Consider the following 18,901-nt stretch of genomic DNA (forward strand, 5'->3'; position numbering starts at 1 on the left):
AAAACAGAAAACAAGAGGAACTCACAAACACGGGCAGGGCAGAACACAGACAGGGCAGAACACGGGAAGGCAGAGCACAAGGAAAGGTCAAACAAAACACAGGCAGGTAGATAAGGTTGAAACAAACAGATGTCGGGAACAAACACAGGCAGGTACATACGGTTTGCAAACAGACATCGGAAACAAACACAAGGAACCAGCACCCAAGTCAAGGGGACAAAGAACTTAAATAGACAAGGGGTAACAAGACACAGGTGAACTCAAAAAACAATCAAACCAGAAGGAGGGGATAACAAGACACAGGTGGGAACAATGATGGGATAACGAGACAATTGAAAACAATCATACAATTAACAGGGGGGGAGCAGGACACAAAACAGAAGTGCCGCCATCTGGTGGCCCAACAAGGGAAACACAGACAGGAAAACAGGACCATGACAATTATATATATTCCCCATCAAGTGCAAATTTAAATTTGCTTTATTGACAAGTCCACATAAAGGTATATGATTAGTAAAATACTATTTTGTGTAACATATAATCAACAATAACATCTACTACATAATGCATACTTATACTTTTTTAAAAACCTTTAAGATCTGTCTTTCTCTCTATCTCTAACAGTGTTCCCACACTGTTCGTCCCATTCACTTTTACCGGTACAGACAGACAACAGACATACAGAAGGTCAGAAGGTTCTGTCTCGAATTCGATTCAAATTCCATCATGCTTTGTTGACATGACCACACACAGGTACAGGTATTGTCAATGTAATCATTTGCATAAAATGCAAAACAACAGTAACAAAGACATCAGCTTTATTTTAAAACCATTTAAACAATGGTTATTTCATTGTGTGGAAAAACTATGTATATATAAACTAATTAAAATAATAATGATAACAATAAAAATAATAATAATGGGGAACCCCCCTACTGCTTGTGTTAAGTGTCATGGGATCTTTAATGCCCACAGTGAGTCAAGACCTCGGTTTAACTTCTCATCCAAAGGACAAGATCTCGTACAGCACAGTGTCCCCATTGCTGCACTAGGGCATTGGGGTTCATTTGACCAGAGGTAGGATTACCCCTTATTGGCCCACCAACAACACTTCCAGCAGCAACTTGTTTTTCCCCAAGAGGCCTCTCTTCCAAGGACTAACCAAGTCCACACATCCTTAGCTTCAGCCGTTTGGCAGAAGCAGGATACATGGTGATACGGCTGCTGGCATAATACACTTTGGCACATGATACAAGTGTTTTGAATGACAAAAAAACATTTTGCAGTGGAAAATATTTGCTAAAATATTACTTCGTTTTTATTGAATGTCCCTTCTGCTCTGTTGGTTTCAGCAGAGTAAAATATCTAGTTCTTGAGATTGAGAGAGCAGAGAACCTACAGGGAACAAAAAATGAATTGCTAGGTCTCAGGAGGATATTTGTTCTTTTAGTGTTTGTCCCTTTCTCTTTCTGTCTCTCTGTAAAGATGCAGAGCCTCCTCCCACCTTTCACATTGTGTACACAGGTACATAAAACATGAACAGAACAATGAGTGCTTTTTTTGTCAGTAGATTTCTGGTGAGTGACAGGGTGGAATGTGAGATATTCTTGTTAGCGGGGTGCAGACCAGTCAAACTGGCTGCCAGATAAGGAAGTGTGAGTTCCTAGTAACCATTGCTCTCACTTTCCTTATGTCACGTCACTCAGCAACATAATTTCAATACTCGGCCACATTTAGTCACACTCACAGAAATGCCGCCATGCGTCATTCTCACATGAGTTACTGTCAAGTTCACAGACCATTGGCCCCCTGGGACAACACACCCAGTTGTGCTTCCCCTAATGGCGGCCCTGGCCTTAAAGGCATACTATGCAGGATTTCTACATTCTACATTTTCACAAGTTATATTCAGAGATTAAATGGCTCTTTAAAATCAGCTCTGTAATCGAAAATCTTACACCACCTCATTAGCACACTATACATTGCTTCTTTAACACTATTAACACATTATATACCACTTCATCTCCACCAATACACACACCTCTGTCCTCTCTCTCACGGACACTCGCTCTGTACAGGTTCAGAGAGGTGGCACTAGGACCTGGGAAAAAAGAGGCTTTGTTTTGTACTTTGGACTCAAGACCAGATTAGTGACCTGTTTAACTGTTTCTAGGGATATCATCTTTCATTAACTATGGCAAAACACAAAGGGATTTTCGAATCATATCATTAAAAAAGATCCCCACACTTCATTTTTTATAAATATAATGGATTTTAAGAACAGCAGTATGAAAGTAGAACTATGAGGTAACATTGTTTATTAATATGGCTACAATCACGTTTTATTCATCATCACATTCTGCCGTAACATGGAAATAAAAAGACATGAATTAGGAAAACAAGGAGGACAACCTTTTATTGTGAAATTCAGCCCGATTTTTTCATTCTTGTGATCTGAGCTTGTGTTTTTTAAATATTCAATATTTGTAGCGGGTTTTAGTAGCGCAATCCTGAAAATCTTATGAAGTTAGCAACAACCTAATTTGGGGGTCTATGCAAACATGACACCCTATGAGACTGCGTGTGGCCAATAGTTCATTAGTAAATAAACCACTGGGAGCATGAAACCCAGTTAACTAGTTAATGTTGGCTAAATTTGGTGAACGTTTAGGTAAATTTGGAAATGTTTCCTCAATGCCGTAATAACAGTTGTATTTTAAAACATGATTTGTAATAAATGCTTCAAGCACTTATTTTACTTGGTAGAAGTGCTATTTACTTGTGCGTGCAGTCAACACAGGAAATTGGTATTTTCTCAACAAAAAAAACCACATGACCGGTTCCTCATTTTAAACGCCAATCAAAATTGAATGGCAAAAATAAAAAGTAGGTACAACCCGGTTTCACTGAGCTCCTCACAGAGTTTTTAGGGTAGCACCTCGAATACCCGTCAAGGTGTGAGAGTTATTGTTTTGTCATTATCGGAGTTGGAGAAGAACCATAGACGTAGCCTATAGCCTACGATCTATGAAGGGATATGACTCAGGGACGGCCGCGCCGTAAGCTTACCATAACTCTTGCGAAAGAGCCTGATAAAAATGACGTTGGTCAGTTCATATTCGTCATTTTCTTGATTAACATTAAATATGAACATAAACATGTTCATAATTCTAATATAGGCTATATGTTGTAATTCTTCCTAGATACAATTTAAAAAGGTTTGCATCCAGTTGGACCAAACAGTCCTCAGCTTATAAACGCCCACGTCACGCTTGCCACACTTCTTCCAGGAACGCACACACACACTCTCTCTCTCGCTCACTCTCTCGTATGCGTCTGGGATGTGTATTCGTGTGAATCTAAAAGTGCGTGCGCGTGTGTTCGGTGTTCTGGACACTTCTAAATAACGAAATATCTTCCTTCAAGCACAGAAAAGCGGAACAAATAGAGTCATATGACAACCGTGAAGCTGTGGTGGAACTAGAACTGGTGTGGCTAACTTGTTCTTTTAATTTCACATTTTTTTTACACCGATGGGTAAAAAAGGCATTGGTCCTGCCAGAGGTCTCAATTTACCATAGGTAACCTGTAGGTAATCCTGTTTGCCAGCCGACCGTTTTGGGAAAATATCGTGTAATGATCCAGGATGTTGGAAGCCGGCCAAGACCTTGCTCAACTCACTGACTGGAAATAAACAGTGGCCCCGGGAAGTTGAAGCCACTCGAAGAACGGGTGTGGAATTAAACTGATTTTCCAGTTAGCGATTATGGTGAGCGTCTCAGTCGTTACAGGTTTCTTCATTGGGAACGGTAATTTTGCAACGGTATAAAATTACACTTGTGAACTTCGACGAACCGAAGAGAGTTGAATACAGAGCGGCGCGTACCTTCATTTACAGAGAGACCACACGTCAGGCGGGATCAATGACACTTTCGCGCGACCAGCTGGCCGTGGGCCTGCTCTACCTGTCTTGGAGTCTGTGGGCTTCTGCTGCTGTCTTGGAAAAGATCGAATTCGATGAGGTTCCGTGTGTCACCTGCGAAAAGGTATGTGTTTTATGCAGTTATTTGTGTGCACACATGTTTTACGTGACAGTGCATTTGAGCTTATCTGTGAATTTTTGTTTCTATGTGTGTTGTGTGTGCATGAATGTAAGAGTGTGTTTATAGTAATACTGTATCGTGTATAATTTTAAGCTTTATGCTTTATCTCTGCAGGGTCTGATTGGCTGCAGAGTAGAAGGTGAGAACAGAAATGGAGGTGGGAGACTAAAGTAGGTGGGGCTTGGAGTTGGCTACCTGAGTCAATGCACACGGTCATTTGTCGCAAATAGCAAACATACTTTAAAATTAAATGTTCGCATTCACTCCTAGAAATATGACATACTAATATAGGGTGGATTCAGAAAATGTGCGACATCAGCAGAAGTGGGACACTTAAGCTTTGCATTACTCTGCAATGTACAAATCAAAAGCCAATAAAAAAAATAAAAAAACATGCTTGAATTGTTGCTACAATAGTTACTGTCATTCAACAATTGTTTTTGTTGACAAACTAAGACTGATCATGGCTAGTGAACGGTAAGTGGACCGGCATGTGAGATGACACTTAGGAATGATAAGGTTACTAGGTTAATAAAAACGAGTCAAAAACGTCCTTTTGATCTCCAATATAGTGGCTAAGACACTGGTCAAAATACAAATGTCGTACAAATTTTTGTCGTATTGTCTTTAGTTTTTATGATTAAGGGGAGATTTGCACTGAGCCACTTCTGCTGAACCCGTTAGATAAAATGGGACAGTGTTGTTCAGGGAACGTGGGACAACGTTTTAATCAGTCCTGGTGTAATAAACCTACAGTTTACCACAGTTTTATACACTTACGTTCTAGTTTAAACCATACTGTTGTCTGTCAGTACTTCACATCTTACTGGTTGTCGACAGACTCTATATAATCAGAATGAATAAATACCATCATGGTACAGATAGCGTAACGAGTAGAGGCGCCTAGTGTGTAATGACTAGCTTGTGGGTTCAAGCCCTGCTCAGAGCATCATTTTTTTCAAAATAAGATAAGATAAACCTTTATTGATCCCCGGAGGGAAATCAGGTGTCATAGCAGCAACAGCAGTGAGAATGAAACACAGGATAGGTACAGGTAAGAGTAAGAGTCAAGAACCATACCAAGATAAAATAAGAATAAAAATAAAGATAAAATAAAATACTGAGCTGCTGGCCCTAGATATCTGCACTGGATCTCTGAATGAGTGAACAGAACTCTAAAAACTTGTATTACCTGGAGACATACTGTATAAATGTGACACCCACTAAATGTATGGTCACATTTTTGTGATATAGTGAATGAATGTACTTTTATTTCCTTGAATTTTGTTGAGTTTGATTTTATTCTGTCAATACTTTCTAATGAATGCTATTCTAGTTTTCACCATAGGGGGCTGTAGGTCTGAATTACTGCCCCACTTTACCATATGTTGTCCCACATTACAGTACTCCTGGGTGAAAGAAGGTGCCATGCTATGTTTAAGGGTGTTTATTTTCTATACAAAAACACATTTCAATAAAATTTCCACACATAGATGTTAAGAAGACAATTCATAGAAACATCACTGGTGCAAGTAAAAAAAAAATTTTTGATAGTCTCCTACCGAATCTACCAAAAAGTATCCCACATTTGCTGAATCCACCCTACTGGATTTACAGATAGTAATCAGGGTGCGTCCCGGTAGATGTATGTAACATCCAATCAAAATTTGGTTTCGCAATGGGAGAATGGAAAACGTGAAACGAACCGTTATGCGGTTTATTTTTATTTTTTTATGTAAAAAAATAAAAAATTGGAAAATGTTTGGCGTACTTTAGGCGATTTAAGTTCTTAAAACGATTCATTTGTCCTGTTCATGAACTGATTGGATCTGTGTACTTTTTTGGCCAATCGTTCTCCGTTTGGGGAACATAAATTGAAAAATGAGAATCAAGTGGTTATTCATGCTTCTGACTGATTTTGAACATAAAACTAGAAGAGTGCACTCAGTAGAGTGCAGATCTCCGCCAGACATCCCAAACGGAAGCAGTTTGTGATCACTTGCGGCCCCTAGCGGCCGGTTAGAGTTAGCATTCAGTCTATTTCAATGGACAACAATGATGGAAATTAATTCAAATAAAATACTTGTCGTTTACCAATTTGCAAAATATTCAAGAATTCAGGTCCTTGGCCTGCTGTCAGCATGCACAACAATATTAGGCTGATCAGCCCAGTAGTATGCGAGATTAGCTGCGGAAAAGAGACAGAAACACACACACACACACACACACACACACACACACACACGATCAAATGCATGATCCCCTCCAGGCTCCCCATGGCGGAGAAAATAATAATAATCACAGAAACTGAAATAGCTTACCGGTCAGTTTTTTCTTTTTTAAAGATCATCTGTAAAATAATAATTTCTGGTGAATTCTAAAGGTAAAATGCTACTGATCAGTAAGGTTGAGTATTTGTCAGTGAAAATATTGGCTGAAGTCATGGAGCAGTCACAGCATAGTTGTTGAAAATCGTATATAACTGAATAAAGTCAAAGAAATCACAGTTTTTTTAATGTTAATTTATTTAATTAATAGATGTGCAGCTGTGGGAAACAGTTGAAATAATATGCACAACTGTAGGAACAGTAACAAGTGCTTTAAGTTTTAAAAAAAATCACAATTCTGTCAATTTGAAGTTGGCTGTCAATTTGCAGTTCCCAATTTGAAATTGCAGATCCACTTTAAATCGGGTCAAACTTTCTATTTAATCCAGTACAGACCAATTGAAAAAACTGAAAATCTGGATTGTAATTTCTCAGCTAAATTAAAAGGTCTTAAACGTTTTAGGCTTGTTAATTACAGAAGAGGTCCCATTCTACGTGGGATTATTTGAAAACACTGTAGTAATATTTCTCCCAATTCAGGTTGTTACTTCAAAACCTTTTCTGTCATAATCAAGTTTCAAAAGTTTGAGACCTTTACATTTTGGGGAGAAATTGCTATCCAATATGCCCCTTTTCCAGTAGGTTTATATTACTGTATTGGTTTATATGGAAAATTTGGTGCAGTAATGTTGCATCTACATCATTTCACATGTACATTAGTTCCTATTCTCTCATACACAAATGATACAATGTTAAGACAATTCGATTTTGGGGGGAACAAATTGCGCGTGACACTTGGGTGTATGATCTTTCCATATTACAGCCTTTAAAATATGTGCAAAGTGAATGTAACCTAAATTAAAAATGTAAATAAAAATGTGTTGCCATTACCATTGTTACCGGTTACCAGTTACCGTTGTTCAGTTTTTACTTAGAGCCATAGTTCACGTTTCAAAGCACATTGTAGCCTTTGCAAACGTGCAAGGAAGACCGTGAAAGCATACAATTGCATAACACAACCAATTTGAGGTGGACCGGAAATTTTGAAACAGGAACTGCGAATCGGGAGCCAGGTTTAGCGTTGTAAAATATCAACGTGCGGTTGCTGGTGTTAACACTGGCTTCTAGGGACAGCCTAGGAGTAAAATGCATTGATAGGCTGGTGCATTTACTTGCTTGATTTGGTTCATCAAAGAGCATGCTTTTTTCCTTTAACAAAAATTTTAAAAATGTTGGAAATAAATCATGCTCAAATTGCATTACTAAAATAAAACATGGTTACCATGTGTCTGTTTTTATTTATTTTTAAGTTTGTTTGGATAAAATATGTTGTAGATTGCAAGGTTTGAGTTTTTAATGAGCGCATGTTGTTACTGTTACTGTCACTGATGAGAATCCTCCCCAGTTTCTTCCCAGCTGTTGTTAAACTGCATAAGCCTATACAAATAACACCATAGGCCACATTAATGTCGACAGTTACCATGCAAAAAAAACGTAAAGGACTAAAAACAGAATAAATCACAAAAACGGCAAAAAAAAATCATGGAATCCCTGGCACCTGCAACTTCAGTGACAAATAACCAGCCTTACTGATCGGTATATCCCAGTCACATCATGAAATTCTCATCTATATTAGGCCTACATTAAGTAATTATTATCGTCACCAAGCTATGTTATTGGGGGGGGGGGGGGTTATTTGGCCTATTTGTCATATTTGGTTTTGTCATGTTGGGGGATTGTAAGCCCCTGTCAGCCTCATAAATTACGCCCTTTAGAGAGACATATGCTGGACCATATAGTTATTGGTACCCTCCAAGGCTCAGACAGAGGACACTATAATAGGCCAACAGGTTTTCATGCGGGAGTCTTTGGCATGAAGTTTCATTCAAAAGCTCACTCAAACTATTGGTTGGACCTTGCAGGCCTTACAGCTAATATGGCTACTGTCTGTGCAGATGATGTCATCACTTTGTGTCTGAGCAGAAGGTATATTGTGTGTCTGTACAGATGAGGTTATCCAGAGGCCTGATTCTGATTATGTGTATGTGAGAAAACTGGATGCCGGGGCCTTTCTCTGCTGTAGAAGAGGGAAAGACTGCAGACCCTGTCTACGGATCCAAACCCACATCACCAGCAATGGTAATGTCTGGATGCCTGTCTGTACTGATCCAACCCCACCTTGCCTGTCTGTGCTGATCCAGACCCGTCTCACAACACACTTGACTGTCCTGTGAAGTGTCTGTGTTTGTGTGTAATAACATGTCCGCTAAAATGTGTGTCTAACTGTGTGTTCTATGTTACAGGTCTCCTGGATGACAGTCAGCTGTCTGGCAATGATGATGATGAACAGGCACCAGAGGAAGGTGAGGCCAGCAACCTGGACATACATTTTTCCCTTAAACTGCATTGATAACAGTTAATATGAGAGTGATATAATTTCTACTGTAACAGCACTTATGGAACTCTTACTTTATGCAATAGGTAAACTACAAGAACACAAAGTAGCTAAACCTGCAACAGCACAAACTCTATTACTATATAGCTGTTAGTGTAATAGCACTAATGTAATTATTAGTATATGCTTGTTAGTTAGTGTAACAGTAGTGATGTAATTATTACTGTATACCTTTTAGTGTAATGACACTAGTGTAACTCCATTACACTACAGTAATTAGTAAAGGGATTCTCAGTGCCGCTTACCTCATGCTGGTCCCTCTATGTATTACACCAGGTTTTGTGAGTTTGTGCTGCAACATCCCGAATGGTTGGCCTGTGTGCAAGAGGGTGGAATTCAAACTGCCTCCTCCTGCTCTGGAGGAGCATCGCAACACAGAGGTCAGTACAGCATCAGGCAGTCTGCAAGGGTCTGGCTTCTCAGTACATTACTCACAATTTCAAAATTATCGATCATTGAGGCAGAGAAGAAAAGTATTATTTTTAAGTCTGCCAGCTTGCAACAGCAAGTAAACGCTGTGTTCTGATTTTTTTTTTTTTTTTTGAAACCCTTCTTGCAAACAGTAGACTGTTTTGTTTACATGTGTAGGTGGGTTTACAGAAATGTGCACCTTAGCAGATGCCCAAAGGAAAGCAGTCTGTGTTTACAGAGTTGACAGGGAGTCAGCAGGTTTTGGTAGAGGCAGCACTCAGTAGCAAAATATATCCTACTGGCTCAGCATTCTGTAAACTGTTGGTTCTCTGTGATAAATGTTTGGTATTATTAGAAAGCCAATGTCATGGGGAACAAGTTGGTGTCTTTGGTGATGTGGTATAGTGGCTGCTGACTGAAGATCTTCATAGGCTACGTTGGGTCTTAACCCTTAACCCTGATTTGCATTTGTGTGTATTTTCTCCTGCAGGCTGAGTTCTCTCTCTCTCTGCTGGTGTTCGATAAGATATATTTTGGCAGCCAGGTGCTGGTGTCAGCACAAACCCAGAATCAAACCATAATTATACCTTCGGAGAGCGACGGTAATCCCTAGATCACAGATCTTTCTCTTTCACTCTCGCACACACTCACACAGACTGTAACCAGAGTGAAATATGCTGATTTTGAAATTCTGCACATTAAAGTCAAACTTTAGTTAACATCTCTTCCTTCCTCCCCCCACTCAGTATGTTCTTCAGAGCTGCGGGCATATGTGCAGGAGTGCAGTGGTGAGTACCTCCCCATTGAGCATGTTCAGTGACACGCTGCAGCCACCTGTACAACTGATGACATTTCCTGGACAATGGGGAAAAATGCAATGACTAAATAAATGATGTTTCGCTGTGGAATGCAGTATGTTTTTTTATGGTGATTTGCTGCTTTGTTTATGCACTGGATTGTATTTTGATTGCTGTCTCCATTATTGCTGCCGCTTCTCTCTTTCAGTCCCCCCACTACAAACTGTAATTGACAAGGAGAAGAAAGTGGCCTTACTAAAATTGGACCAGGAGGACATAAAGTCCACCTCTCCAGTGGAAATATGTCAAAAATATGGAGAAGCTGGCGAGTGCAGATATCAGAAATGGGTCAGTCTGTCCGCCATCGTGTCTATATCTGAACTGTCAGCCTTTACTGGGAAATGTTCCCCAGTCTCCAACCCAATATTTGTCTTTCCTTTGATTCAGCATCCAAATCCCACTGTATTACGCTAAAACCGCTGCGCTCTTATCCTTTCTGTTCACAGAATGGGACAAATATATCCATTCCTCTGGACTCTGTTGCCTTCTGCCTTTGCTTCCAGGTACTGCAGACAAGAGTAAACTCACAATTGTAGCTACATACTGTATACATGAAGGGGACCAAATTTGATATATCCAATATGAAATAAGCTGTATTTATAGCTGATAGACTGGTGTTTCATTTAATCAGGAAAATACATTTCACTCAGTCTTCATGTATTCATTCTGCTATGTGTCCATCTTTTTCACTGATATATATATATTTGTAATGTGTGCTATATCAGATTTGCTAGTGCTGGGTAGTAAATTCAACATATTCTGTGAATCCCAGAGATCTGGGATTCTTGGGAGTCTTGATGCCATTGTGAAACCCCAGTGGTTTTGCCTTGCATGTGGTCAGCTTGTTCTGCTGTCTCTCTGAATCAGGTCAGGAGAAGAGATGGCGGTCTGGCTTGGGAGACGTGCCCTTTCTGGAGTTCTAGAGGTAAAGTGGGAGAGATGCTACTGTATGAATCTACATACAGAGCAACAGCAGCAGAAGGACTGGGGCATTTAAGAAGTCAACAAAGGTGGTAGCATTCTCACTTTAACAGGAAATGGTTAGGGTAATGGACTTTGTAACTCAGGTATTGCCGGTTCAGATCCCATGTGGGACACAGCCATTGTAAATATCATAAAATATCCAGCAATATGGATGAGTATGCAACTATGCAGACATTTAAGAAACTGGATATGGTTGTATGCTAAGACAATAATGTAAAAAAAAGAGTGTACATTTTTTTTAAAACCCTTTTTGCCTTCCATCTTCCAGAATTTCTTGAGAGAACATGGAAAAGGGTGCAGGTATCGATAGCCCCAGCTCAGACTAACATTGGCAAGCCGGCGTTGGCCTGGAAACTCACTGCCTCCTGCAGGCTAGAGGCTGAACTCTGGCTGTGCAGGATGGGAGAAGTCGGACAAGAGTGCAGAGAGGTGGAAGGTTCCAGGCAGCAGGTGGAGAACAGGAGTTGGGAAGACTGGCAGACGGACCTCCAGGGCCACTGGGTACAGACCTGAGATTGACAGCGCCTCTCACATCTGTACATACAGTTCATGCAGCTGTGTTGAGTGGCTGGTGGGGTCTACTTGTGATTTTCAATGCAATGGATGGTTGTAATAGTTTCTCTTCTAAACTGGAAAATCACTTAAAGGCATAGTTCACTTCCTGGGGTTTCTCAATATTATTTAAGTTTTAGTGTATGTTCTTAATCAGCCCAGGCAGATTTGATGACAGATATTTCTGATCTTTAAAGAGGTTTCTGACAAGGTAGCAGCTTTACAGTGCAAGGCAAAGGGCATTAGGGGGGTTTGTGGTTTGAAGTACAGTACAGGTAACTCCAAAGTAGCTTGTACAGAAGGATAATCAAAAACATACAGAAAAGTATTATTACACAGACTGTCATTTACACAGTATGCATCAACTTCATTACAAACTTCATCAACTCCTTTATGTACCACTATTTTGCATGACTGTACACCACTTGAACTGGGACAGATTCACGCACACGCGTGCTCACACACACACACACACACACACACACACAGTCACACTTACAGTCTGTAAATGCAGCCAGGGCTGTGACTTTCGCACATTCATACCAATCCTGTTGGTGTTAGCCTTTGAGCTATTCCTCCTGTTATCTCTCTCTCTCTCTCTCTCTCATTCTCATTCTCATTCTATGCAGGTAAAAGGGGAATTCCTCAGCATTGTTCCCCACCCGTCTTTGTGTGTGCAGGTATGAATGTACTTCTTTTTTCTTTCACTGATGTTCGGATATGTAGCATACTGTATTAAAGGGAGCCTCCTGACCCTCTATATGTTTCTCCAGGTGCAAGTGAATGGGATGGACAGACCACTGGATCCCAAGTGTCCCTTTTCTAGTGAGTGTCTAAAGACCCTCAACTGCTGTATTTAAATACTACTCTATATAAGCACTGCTGCATTTAAGGACGTATTTAAGACTTAAGCACTGCTGTTTAGACAGTGCTATATTTAACATTTAAGCACTGCTGTATTTAAGATATTTTTTTCATGAGCCTGTCCATGCTGCTGTTTCAGCATTTCTGTCTTTATGCACTTCTCCTCTCAGCCTCTAGGAGGCGTTGGATCTTCCCTGTTGTGCTGAGTGCACTAATGATCTGTATGGCTGTCCTAGGAGCATGCCGTCTCCACAGCAGTGTCAAAGGTAAGGCTTGACATCGTACACGTGAATGTGTTCATGTGAGAGTATGCGTGTTTGCACGTGTGGCTGTGAGTGTGTGAGGTTGCTTGTGTGTGTACTCATTGCTGTGTGTTTCTTCAGACTGGGTGAGCCGCTGGTGGAAAGGCAATGGTGTAAGAGGTGAGCTGTACTCCCTGTTCTGTAAACCATGCAGTGTGTTTAAGGGTAATAAATCTCTAAGGGACGAGATGTATATTTCAGTAATATGCTGGTGAGATGTGCATGTCAGTAATATGTTGATGAGATGTGTATTTCAGTAATATGCTGGTGAGATGTGTATCTCAGTAATATGCTGGAGAGATGTATATTTCAGTAATATGCTGGTGAGATGTGTAGTTCAGTAATATGTTGATGAGATGTGTATTTCAGTAATATGCTGGTGAGATGTGTATCTCAGTAATATGCTGGTGAGATGTGTATTTCAGTAATATGCTGGTGAGATGTGTAGTTCAGTAATATGTTGATGAGATGTGTATTTCAGTAATATGCTGGTGAGATGTGTATCTCAGTAATATGCTGGTGAGATGTGTATTTCAGTAATATGCTGGTGAGATGTATATTTCAGTAATATGCTGGTGAGATGTGTAGTTCAGTAATATGCTGGTGAGATGTATATTTAAGTAATATGCTGGTGAGATGTGTATTTCAGTAATGTGCTGGTGAGATGTATATTTCAGTAATATGCTGGTGAGATGTGTAGTTCAGTAATATGCTGGTGAGATGTGTATTTCAGTAATGTGCTGGTGAGATGTATATTTCAGTAATATGCTGGTGAGATGTGTAGTTCAGTAATGTGCTGGTGAGATGTATATTTCAGTAATATGCTGGTGAGATGTGTAGTTCAGTAATATGCTGGTGAGATGTGTATTTCAGTAATATGGAAGATGATGCTCTGTACTCTCATCCCAGGGGCAGTGTGCAAGAGAGAGGTGGTGCTGCTGTGCCCCCCAGATTTGGACCCCACCTTGGCAGCGCTCGTGTCACGGCTGGGCACAGCACTGCGCACTCTGGGCTTCGGTGTGACGGCGGACCTGTGGAGCCGGGCAGAGTTGGGGGCCTTGGGGCCTGTGCCCTGGTTGCATGGCCAACTGGACCGCCTGGGGAGAGCGGGAGGCCAGGTGGTGCTCATACTGACCCGGGCAGCATGGGAGAAAGTGGGGCAGTGGGGTGGGGCTGCGGGTGGGGCCAAGGAGAAAGAGCAGGGGATGTCTCCATACGCAGATGTTTTCAGTGCTGCGCTGAACTGCCTTCTGGCAGACCAGCTACAGGGTGGCAGCAAAGGTCGCTTCACCCTGGTGCATTTTGAGGCCCTGCCCTCCCCCTCCTTCGGCAAGGGTTCACTCGAACCCCTGTCCCTACATGGACTGCAGCCCTACGCCCTCCCCTTGCAGTCTCTCCCCTTCCTCATGGAGCTGACAGGCCAGAGTTTGGTGGGGCTTTGGCCTGCTTCGCGGGTGCTGGACCGAGCCCTGAGGGGGCATGGTGAGGAGAGCACAGGGCCAGGAGACACAGGGGAGGCCATGGCCCTGATGGGCATTCACATGTCCCAGACACAGATGGACTGGTTGAAAGACACTCCCTGATTAAGGGTCTAGCTAGAGGGGTGGGGCTTCCTGAGAGTGGGAAGTATTTTTGCTGTAAGAGGCATGTGGAGAACCACTGGGAAAAAAATGAAGGAGATTTTTTTTTTTTTTACTTTACATTCACATACATACTCCAACATACCACATACACTCCCAGCTGCACTCACGCGCACAGTCACACCAACAAATGCACTTGAATAGACACGTGTGCACAAACATTAACAGCACACCAACAAGCTTTTGTTCTGAAAATTGTATATGACTTAAATGTAAATAATGTATATTTGATCATTTGTAAACATAGCTGTACATTTCTTTATGTTATATAAAATAAATTTAACTGAAAGACACTTAATAAAATATGACGATGATGATGATGATGCATTCTTAGGGGCCAAGCACCATAGGTGCATAGGCACCTATTGTATTTGTTAGTTTTTTTTTTTTTTTCACAATTAGTTTTCCACCATGGGAGTCTATGGCAGCCCCTAGAATCGCTTAGAGCTGCAACAGTATTGTGTTCAGGAATCTACATTCCTCAACTGAGGCCCTTGCCTCCAAAGTGGCTCCTGCTAAGAATGCAGCAGGGGCCAACGCACTGGTTTGAAAGCCTCATGTGATGGCAGAAGTGAAGGCTTCAATGCTCAAGTTCTGGCCAGTTAGTTGGAGGGAGAGGAGTGCAGCCTCTACAAAACATCCTACATCCTGGTAAATGAGGGGAAACAAGGGTCTGGCGTAGGCTACGCAAGATTGCTGTCATGCGTATGGCATGACATCATCCCAGACCTGAAGACCCGAAGATCCACTGGGACCGAAAGGTTGTCTTTAATAAAGGTGTGTATGGATGTGTATTGACATTAAGCCTTTTCTTTGAATGTTTTGGGGAATTGCCTTGTCTCCCCTTAGTATTGGGGTTAAGTTTAATCACAACGTGCCAACTCATCGTTTATATGTATACATTTGTTCCGTTGGACGAATGCCTTTATTATGACCTGAATACAGGTAGTGATTGTGTCCATTATGCCAACGTGTGTGTATGTAATATATAGTCTACCCTCTACTTCTTTCACGTGGTTGTAGCCTATGCCTGAGAAAGACATTTTGGTCGAAACGTCCAGCTTCTGTTAGTGTGCACTTTACCCTTTCATTCGCATTCATTTGTGGTGCGCCTGACCAAGCCAGTTTGTTGAATGTGCGTATCGGTCTACTATATACATAGCAACTTATCAAAACGTCGAGGGAAAAATATATCCAAGAACATTTATGCAATAGAAAATGTCAAGAAACATTTTTTTTAAAAACTATACGATTATATGGTATTTTAAAAATAAGTATAATAATCCACTGAATATGTATTTTAATGTGACCGCTGACGGCTAACGATGTCCTTCAGACAGACTGCTTTAAGAGAAGACAGGTGAGTAGACGAAAATATAAAAACAAATTCGGAACATAAACAGATATATGAACATACATTGCTGCATAGATCAAGTTCGCTGTTAAGACGGTTTGCCTTTCGAGACGAAGTGTGTTGCAGGAATCACTGGATTTCCTGTCTCTTACTGCTTTGGCAATGAAACGGTTCGCCGCGGGAATTTAAAGTCCACTGCAACTGGTAGTCCTGCTCTTAAAAAACCGATTGGCAGCACCTGTTGGCAATTAGAGGCAAAGAATGACGTAGGCCTATAAAATTCGTTGTCTGTGAGTTGTATGGTTATAACTAGTTAGAAAACGAGCAAATTGTATCTTATACTATGCCTCCCAAAAAAACCGCCTCGTTTGAAGTGCCTGATCCAGGGCAACCTTCGACTGACGTTTCCAAGAAAGGAGTGAAGAACTCAGAAAAGCTTAAATTGGGTACGCAGCGTCTGACGTATTTCAACTTTTGTTCAATCTGAGCATTTAATATGAAACCTGTCCGCCGCTTAAAATGTTTTGTAGATGTTGCTGGTGAGTCGAGCAAAGTGGCAGTGACCCGGAAAGTATCAACTCATCCATCGACGATGGAAATGGTCAAAGAGGCGCTTAAAGCGCTTGATACCAGGAAGGGGCTGTCCGCACAAGCAATCCGTGGGTATATTTTAGAGAAGTATCCGTCGGTGGACGCGGTCAGGCTGAAGTATATGCTGCGCAAGGCGTTAACTAAAGGACTCGAGGTCGGGACTCTGGTGAGGCCTGCGAATTCCACTGGAAATGGCGCACAGGGGAGATTTCGAGTAAGTGCTGTTCGCATTCTGTTGATTTAACACACTTTATTAAAATGCATTAGTAAAATTGGAATTTGGTCAGAGTAGTGTTGCACACTGCTGACAAGATTAGGGTTGCCCGACGTCCAGTTTGACCAGTTTTTTTTTAAATATTTGTACGTGTCAGATTTGTAGTCCCCACCGAGTAATTGATGGGAATGTACCGGTAGTTTGAAATGACCCCCCCCCCCCCCCTTTCCAGCTTGCAGTTCGGGGCAAAACTAAAGAGCCAAAAGGGACTGAGAATTCTGATCCTAATGTGGAGAAATCAAAAGTGGAGACTAAGTCCAAGGGAACAGGTAACACCAGGAATTTACCCAATTGCAAAAATGATTAACTGGACCAAAGGGCTGTTTATGACTAGTACAGAACTTAGGTTTTGGGAAGTCTGGCTGCTGTTCTGGTCCAAAGCTTGTCAGTCAAGAAATTGGCTGCTACTGATCTGCTCAAACTTGGAACTTGTGATTTTATTAACACTTGTAACTGCTGCAGGATCCAAGAAGACAAAACCTGTGCCCAAAAAGCTTAAGGATGAGGTGGGTGTGTACCATTTGGGCGGGAGGGCAGGGTTCTCAGTGGGGTTGGCTCATGACAATCTTGTGTTTAGGACTCTGGTTCCACAGAGGCTCTCGCCTCTAAAGTGGCTCCTGCCAAGAAGCCGAAGGCAGCCAAGGAAGGTGCCAAGAAAGCCGCGGCAAAGACTAAAGTGGCGACTGTGCCAAAGGCACGCAATGCCAAATCTCTGGCCAACCAGCTGGAGGGAGAAGGTGAAGCTGCTGCTAAAAAGCCTGGTAAACGAGGGAAGAATGCACAGTGAAGGGACTTTGTTTTATGTGTACATTTTTAATTTCCCATTATGCATTGTACAGTTTAAATAAAGATTTGGATTACTTTTGGAGTGTTTGGAGGAATACTTAAGCTGGGGGGGGGGGGGGGGGGGGGGGGGGCGGCACACCACTCTTTGCCCCTCAATCTACACTAAAGGAACAGTTCCTTGAAGGAACACCTTTAAAACTGGAACTACTGCACAATCTGCTGTTTTAATGACAAGTGTTTTTCACAGAATGCAAGGTATCAGATTGGAGGCATTTAAATGGCAAAAGCTGAGTCAATTTATGCACAATTTTTCATAACTTCCAATTTCAGTGTTTTGGAAATTGACAGATGGCAAGATTGACTCAATGTGGCATTTGCATTATCAAATCTTATGAGATTGAGTAGATGGAAATTAAAGTAACTGTCAGATCAGCACTGGGTGCAGGATGAAAGTGAGGTGAATTCATGACCTTACTGGGAGAAATTTTCATTAATGCAGCTATACATAGATTCTCCTCTACTCATTGACAAATTACTTTTTGAATCAATCCAGAAAGTAATTAAAGTTGTCTATAGCAGCCAACAAAACTGATTGTGAATTTAAAGTTTTCCAATGGCAACAAATCTTAATTGATGTTCAAAATGCATAACTTCTCAAATGTGCCTTTTCACCGTTTTCGATGGTGCCATTTCTGATGCTGCTTGTTAAAAGTGAGTCCATGCTACACTTAAATATTGTTTAGCCATGTGGAATCAAAACGGAAAGTCAACTGACAGATTTTTTTAAATGGTAGCAGCATTTAAGTTTATATGCACAGATGGCATTTTCAGTGTAATTGCAGGGTTGTTTTTCTTGAACTATTAATATTAATTTCAGGAAATACATAATGGGATGTAAAGGGTAAGTGTCAGATATTATAAAAAATGAAATGCACCAGCCAAATGGAAGTAGTCCTGTTTCATGATTCACAATGTTAAACATAATTTAATTGAATTAAAAGCAAGAAATAAGCCCTATAAAATCAAATCGCCTGCTCTTTTTCAGCAATCTTTAGAATTATATACACATTTTGATGTGATCGAATGGGGAAGTGAGATTACATACGGTTAAATTAGTTAATAGCCAACATAATGTATACAGACAGTATGCATTCAGTTCTCCCTCTTCAACTGCAAAAGTAGTCTAAAGAGTTCTCATTAAGAGAGAGCCCAAACCATGAAAAACAGCCCTAGACCAAGGGGTGTCCAGGTATTTTTTGTCATATAGTGTATGTCAATATATATTTCGTAATATATATATATTACGTATGGGATGGTACATATTGTAGGGCACTATGGTACATTCAATAGTACCATAGTATCTACCATAGTGTACCATGGTATACCATGGAATAAAAGCTG

The 18,901-nt window shown here is 41.0% G+C and overlaps 2 protein-coding genes across 4 annotated transcripts; both read left to right on the forward strand.

Annotated features, from left to right (window-relative positions):
* Positions 1–2,134: 2,134 nt before the first annotated feature.
* LOC118211018 lies at positions 2,135–15,295 on the forward strand. 3 transcript variants are annotated; one of them, XM_035387713.1, is made up of 17 exons: positions 2,135–2,307; positions 3,899–4,046; positions 4,218–4,242; positions 8,438–8,569; positions 8,734–8,793; positions 9,162–9,265; positions 9,787–9,898; positions 10,043–10,084; positions 10,302–10,441; positions 10,600–10,656; positions 11,021–11,078; positions 11,406–11,638; positions 12,319–12,369; positions 12,463–12,514; positions 12,724–12,819; positions 12,937–12,975; positions 13,765–15,295. In XM_035387713.1, the coding sequence occupies exons 1-17, from the start codon at positions 2,303–2,305 to the stop codon at positions 14,436–14,438; spliced, it is 2,028 nt and encodes a 675-aa protein (XP_035243604.1). In that variant the 5' UTR covers positions 2,135–2,302; the 3' UTR covers positions 14,439–15,295. The 3 variants fall into 3 exon arrangements, with proteins under 3 accessions (XP_035243604.1, XP_035243605.1, XP_035243606.1); XM_035387714.1 differs by having other exon boundaries at positions 2,136–2,307; positions 3,547–4,046; XM_035387715.1 differs by lacking the exon at positions 2,135–2,307 and adding an exon at positions 3,154–3,769.
* An 854-nt stretch (positions 15,296–16,149) lies between these two features.
* LOC118211021 (protein B4) lies at positions 16,150–17,582 on the forward strand. The gene is made up of 5 exons (XM_035387721.1): positions 16,150–16,295; positions 16,380–16,654; positions 16,887–16,983; positions 17,177–17,220; positions 17,292–17,582. Exons 1-5 carry the CDS (start codon positions 16,193–16,195, stop codon positions 17,499–17,501), a joined length of 729 nt encoding a protein of 242 aa, XP_035243612.1. The 5' UTR covers positions 16,150–16,192; the 3' UTR covers positions 17,502–17,582.
* The last annotated feature ends 1,319 nt before the right edge of the window (positions 17,583–18,901 follow it).

The sequence above is a fragment of the Anguilla anguilla genome, chromosome 13, assembly GCF_013347855.1.
Source record: "Anguilla anguilla isolate fAngAng1 chromosome 13, fAngAng1.pri, whole genome shotgun sequence".
Classification (NCBI taxonomy): Eukaryota; Metazoa; Chordata; class Actinopteri; order Anguilliformes; family Anguillidae; genus Anguilla; species Anguilla anguilla.